General features: G+C 46.9%; 1 protein-coding gene; it reads left to right on the top strand.

The window, feature by feature from the left end:
* Positions 1-385: 385 nt before the first annotated feature.
* GSTUM_00010341001 (uncharacterized protein) lies at positions 386-4,698 on the top strand. XM_002841227.2 has 5 exons: positions 386-1,834; positions 1,908-2,320; positions 2,382-2,454; positions 2,508-2,869; positions 2,922-4,698. The coding sequence occupies exons 1-5, from the start codon at positions 1,810-1,812 to the stop codon at positions 3,891-3,893; spliced, it is 1,845 nt and encodes a 614-aa protein (XP_002841273.1). The 5' UTR covers positions 386-1,809; the 3' UTR covers positions 3,894-4,698.
* Positions 4,699-5,816: the final 1,118 nt, after the last annotated feature.

Raw genomic sequence — 5,816 nt, 5'->3', positions numbered from 1 at the left:
GGAAGGAGGAAAGGTGGAAGAAGCCTCACTCCCTACCGTACTCGAGTATGATACGAGTACAAGAGTAGACACCGACATACTTTGCCTTGCACAGGGAGATACAGAAGTAGACTATGGGCAGAAAGTCTCTCAAAGTGTGCTTTGAAGAGAGAAAGTCCAATGTTGTACCGGTATCGGTAGTTACATGTTGTTATCATAGGTAGGAAGACTACTGTCGGACTAGGTACATATTGGTACTCGTTAACTCCAACAATCCCACCCACAAATGTCTCTCCCCACGCATTGCATGAGACATCGACACCGCAACAGCGGACCAGCCAGGCAGGCAGCAGTACTGTGCTCAAGCAGCACCTATCGCATGGGCTCCCGGGGAGTTGAGAGAAGAGCGGAAGACTATGCTCTAGAGTAACCCCCTGCCTCAACCGTCACTACCATCATCACGAAGAAGATCCATACCATTCACACCATTCACACCATACCATCCATCCACTCACTTATCCACTCATCCAATCCATTCCATCGGAAGAGAATTGGGAGTGAGAACATACCACCCCCTCCAACCCCCCCGCGAGGCTACTGCGCTTCACTCCCTGCCTAGCGAAACGAACCTTCCATCCTTCCCCCTTCCGGACTTCCCTCCCTACAAACGCGGTCACACTTCATGGAAGAGTGATGCTTCAGCACCCTCTCCATATCGCACCTCTTTGCCAAACCTCCTGCCACTCCGCTCCTGCCACCGTGTTTCTCGGGACGCACCGACTTTTGTCCGGGTCTCTGCTGTGCTGATTCCTTGCTGACTTTCCTGTCTGCTGTATATCAGGGCAATCCAGGGAGACTTGCAGGCTTTACAGTAAAAAACCAAACGAGAAAAAAAAGGGAAAATAATCTATCTTATTGTCCCAGTGACTTTTTGTGAGCGACGAACCTGCGAGAGAGAGGGTTGGTAGCCTTCACCTCAACCCAGGAAATCCCGTTATCGCCCTAAGGGTCATACCCACGAATCTCTGCCCACCAACTCTTCCCTCGCCCAGCTCATTGCCGTGCCCACAACAAACACTATCACCGCTCCACCCCGCCGCGGCGCTCCCACTCGCTCACACACTCGTCCACTCATTCTTCAGTTATCACTGGTGCCTATTCAAGTGTTTGATTGTTTTGTCCATTCTCTCACCGCGCTGCTGCTTGGCGTTGAAATAAAAAAAGTGCTGCCCTAGAAGAGGAGTGAGGGAAATACGGTGGGGAAAAGCCCCCAACTTGAGTCTAATATTGGACTCCGGGGAAGGTGAGGGTGAAAAAAGCCTCTAAAGGGACCCGCCAGCAAAATAGTGAGCCTAGCCCACACGGCCCCCATTGGTTCTCCAAACCGAGCAACCCATCCCTTCCACACACCATCCCTCTCTCAACCTCCCCACTGTCAGTCCGATTCCTACATACATCCTCCTCCAAATCGACATTTTTCTCTTTGATCGGGCTCTACCTCTCTCTCCTACTTTGTTCGAGCCCTGCTAGACTGCATAAACGCACCCAAGTATCGAGTCTCAGGGTCCCCGAAAGCCGGAGAAGGAGAGAACTTGCTTTTCCCCCGAGGCAATAAGCAAGAAGGTCTTGACGTAGGTACCACTAAATCGATCGGTGGCTGTCCTGTGGTTTCTTCTTTGTTATTCTTGGAATACCCGTTGGTCTGGGGTTGGTTTTCTCGGTCCATTCTGCCTGCTACTCTACACACCACACAAGACTGCAGTAGTGAAGGATCCTGCCTCCCAGGTCCTTAAATTACAACATAGTTTGCGGAGAAACACGTTATCGAGCATGGAGTTTTCGACAGAATTTAGGGGTATGGCCACTGGACTCTTCTTTCGTTTGACAACACTGTTTGCCTATGATTGTTAACCTTTTGGATTCGAAAGGTTCACATTTCACACAACCTTCACCGAATGGGTCGTTAATTGCCTCGATCGTGCACCCGAGACTTGTACTCCGTTCAACATCAACGCTACAAGTAAAACGAACAATACCACTGAACCCCGACTTTGCGTCTCGAGTGAGTTTCGTCAAGTGGTCACCTTATTTGAACAGCTCATTCACTTCACCGGCATGGCACGGAATTCCTGTAATAGGGAAGAGAAGGAGCGGGGTGGATAAGTCTGAGGAAGAAGGCGGTGGACGACAGCGTGTATTGCTGGCGGACGACCAATCAATCCAAGTATATGATGTGGAGGATGAAAAATGGACTGCGGTTATCAAACAGGGCTTTGGAGGGATCAGGCACCTTCAGTTTGGCAGAAATGCAGACGAAGTTGTTGTCTTTTCTGAGTTTCAGGTGGGGTTCTCGGAATTTCCGTACTAGGACACGAAGATTGACTGGGTTCGGGTGAAAATAGCTTAAGGTAACCGTTTGGAATTTGGCCACATCAAAGTTGATAGAGATACTCAATCCAAAATTCCCTACAAGAGGTATGAATGCATCGTTGGAAATCATGATGAATTAGTAATGATGATTGAAGTAGGCTACAGTTATCGTCCTTGCACTGCTCACTTCGCACTTCTCACTCGTTCATCAACGCATGATGTGATAAGTGTCCACCAGCACACAACTTACAAACTCGCGTCAAGTTTTACATTGCCAACCCTAGATGCACAAGGCCTTAAGTGGTCACCATGTGGCCGATGGATAGCAGTATGGGATTCGGCTGCTTCTGGATACAAAGTTCTTGTATACACTGCGGACGGGCATTTATACAGAACGTATGAGAAACCTTGCGAAGGCCTTGGTGTAAAAAGCGTCGAATGGAGCCCTGGGGGAGACTTTCTAACTATTGGAAGTTATGATGGGAGATTGGCTTTCCTGAGCAACTACACATTCTCTCCTGTACTAAGCTCCGTCCCAGTTGATAGGTCGGTTACTAAATTATGATGGGTAGGTGATTGAAATGAACCACACGAGGACCGTTAGGCTTCCAGGTGTTACGGTTTGGTCTGAATGTACAAGCCCACCCCATGGGAGATATTATGCGCAGGCACAACAACCAACGACGCTTCCCATAATACCGTCAAGTTCTTCCGACAGTCAACTCAAGCTTGGCATCTCAACAATAGCGTTTAATAACCCGGATGGCACACTTATTGCTACCAGAAATGATTCTATGCCAACTACCGTTTGGATTTGGTCTTTGAAACTACTCCGGCCGTACGCCGTCCTTGTTCAACTGAATCCTATCCGATCAATTAGCTGGCACCCAACGATTCCGGATCTTCTAATGATTCAGTGTGCGCCAGGTGGTGATGGGAACTCAGCAGAGCCTTCAAAAGAGCAAGGTGTGGTATATCTATGGAGTGCGGCTTGGGCCCAGCCAAGGGCGGTGGCTGTACCAATGGAGCGCCTGTCGGGGAATACTTGGGCGAGATGGATTCTCACCGCTCCACCCAGTAACACTGTTTCCGCTCCTTTCAGCGCATCGACCACTAGTCCGGGGCCCCTTATTATGGAAAGGAGGAGTCGGAGTCCCGATAAGATGGAGGACAAGAAACCGATGGTTATGTTTGGAGATAGGGATGGTTTTGTTGTGGGGCATGTGCAGGATGAGCCGGAGTCGGAGGATGCAGGGAGATCGGTGGACGGGGTTGAGGTGGAGTGTCAACAGAAGAGGCAGTGGGATCTCGCTGACTGGGAGTGCTTTGCGCAAGCCGAAAGGCTTCCGAAATGTTCGTTATCATCGGTACCCCAGGCGCCTCCGCACTCAAACCCTGGCAACAACAAGGGTTTAAGGGGGGGGTTGGGAAGTGTTGTTAATAGTTCCTCGGGATCTAACGGATTATCTCCTCCGGGTGCCAAGGAGGGGGACGATAGTTTTGATTATCGTTCGTGGGGGCAGAATGTTCGAGTAAGCTCCTAAGCAGGACGATGCGGACGGAACCGGTAGCTGGGAAATATGAACAATTGGTCCTTCAATACGGTAATAGCTTTCTAACCGCATTTCGCATTTGATTCCTTGATGAGATACTCTAGGAGAGCTTTGATTAATACATTGTTTCTTGTATTTGATTTTTCTTAATTCTTCGCAGGATTCTCCCCCCCCTTTTTTCTCTTTCCTTACAAATTGTTGTATAATGTGCTTTGATATATGGTGTTTTCAGGTGCAAAGTGTTTTTTGTTTTCTCAGACCATTTTCCTTTCCTGTTCAAATGTGTATTTTGCAGATTTTCTTTCTCATTTGTCCTCACTTTTCACTTTTAACCTTTCTCTTCAGCCTACGTTTCTTCATTATAGCCATCATCGTCATTATCATCATCAATTTTTCCTTTCCGTTTCTGCTTCTGCTTTGTTATTGATGATTAGGGTCGTCTTATCCGTTTAACTTTGTTTTAAAAAGGGAGGGAAAGGCCATTTATCTACGCTTATTTATTTATCTTTTCATCCCATCATTCCATCATTGCCATAATTGTTGTCATGGTTCAACTGTTTTACTGATTCATCATCACACCATTTGACCCCTCGTTCGAACTTGAGCTTGTGTGGAGGGAAGCGAAGGGATGGAAAGCGTGAAGGAAGGAATATCAGTTTCTCATATTTATCATAATTCACTTCTTCTCGATTGACACAGCATCACCACCATATTTAGATGTCTTATGGCATAGCATTGCATAACATGGCATAACTTCGTTGGGGGTCTTTCCTTTTTTTTGCTTCTACTTTCTGTTAACTTTTGATATTTCTCTCTCCCTGCTCTTTCCCACTCAATTGATGAACGTCACGAAACAAACGGCTGGTCTTTCTATTTAGCTTGGCTTTGAATTAACTCGACACGACACGACTTGACTTGATTTACGTCTGCTTGAACCTTTGGGGATGCTGTAGTCCACTTGCAGAGTATGCTTTCTGGGGGAAAGATGATGGAAACAATAAAGTTATCCGCGTTCGTGAATATGCCTGATTTCCCTGGCTTCTTTCCTTTTTTTTTTCTCTTTTTCCTCCCTTCTATCATACCGTAGCGCACTGTACCGTACTAAACTCGAGTGCAGTACGAGTCTGGCGACAAGAAAATCACTAGTAGAAACCACGCATCGTAATCAAGACCACATCACTCCCTCATTCACATTAGCTGAAAATGACCTCTTACCCCTCCCTCCACATGGTGAACGGCATGCTTCTGTGCAAACCAGAATCATCACAATACTTGACATTGGACTACCACAGTCCGAAAAATTTCTTACCATGATGGACCGGAGTTCCACAACAGATGATGAGCTACAACGGCAATTCCACCAGCAAAAATAATTGTCCTGGGTGTGTGTGTGCCCGCATTCACGTTGGCGAGTGTGATGATGTCTGCCGCTCAACTTCCCATGTCCCAAAGCGGTTCGGAGGTGTGCGGTGACTCTACTAGTGGAGATTATTATATATACTGTAATAAGTTAGGTCAGGAGGCGATGGGATTGAGCACCCCTCTCTACTCGTACTAGACTACTATGATACCTCAACAACCAAATGAGCAACTTCGGAAGGAGGAATACTTAACTTGAGGTGTAAGCAAGGCTTGTAAGAAGCTTCTCCTCTGAACACATGGATATGATAACTTTTTGTTTTCGAGACATCTTTGTTGCTTATGATATAAAAAAAAAAAAACATGGGTTGTGATTTATGTTTGCTATCATACTGGCGATTATTATCATTATTTTTCGCCGCCAGCCTCGTTAACTTACTGCGCATGGAAAAGCATGATGGTGAAGTGCACTTTTCCGCAAGTTATCATAACTGTAAGTTCGGTTTTTCAGGTATAGACTAATACAGCGCATCGTGGTCTAGCAAATTGATCAAG

Source organism: Tuber melanosporum, assembly GCF_000151645.1.
Source record: "Tuber melanosporum whole genome shotgun sequence assembly, scaffold_7, strain Mel28".
Taxonomy (NCBI): Eukaryota; Fungi; Ascomycota; class Pezizomycetes; order Pezizales; family Tuberaceae; genus Tuber; species Tuber melanosporum.
This window is presented reverse-complemented; position numbering and strand designations above follow the sequence as displayed.

Coding starts and splice junctions, on each gene's coding strand:
- GSTUM_00010341001 (XM_002841227.2), top strand. CDS start 1,810: ATGGAGTTTTCGACAGAATTTAGGG. Junction 2,321..2,381: donor TTGTCTTTTCTGAGTTTCAG/GTGGGGTTCTCG, acceptor GGGTGAAAATAG/CTTAAGGTAACCGTTTGGAA. Junction 2,870..2,921: donor GCAACTACACATTCTCTCCT/GTACTAAGCTCC, acceptor TATGATGGGTAG/GTGATTGAAATGAACCACAC.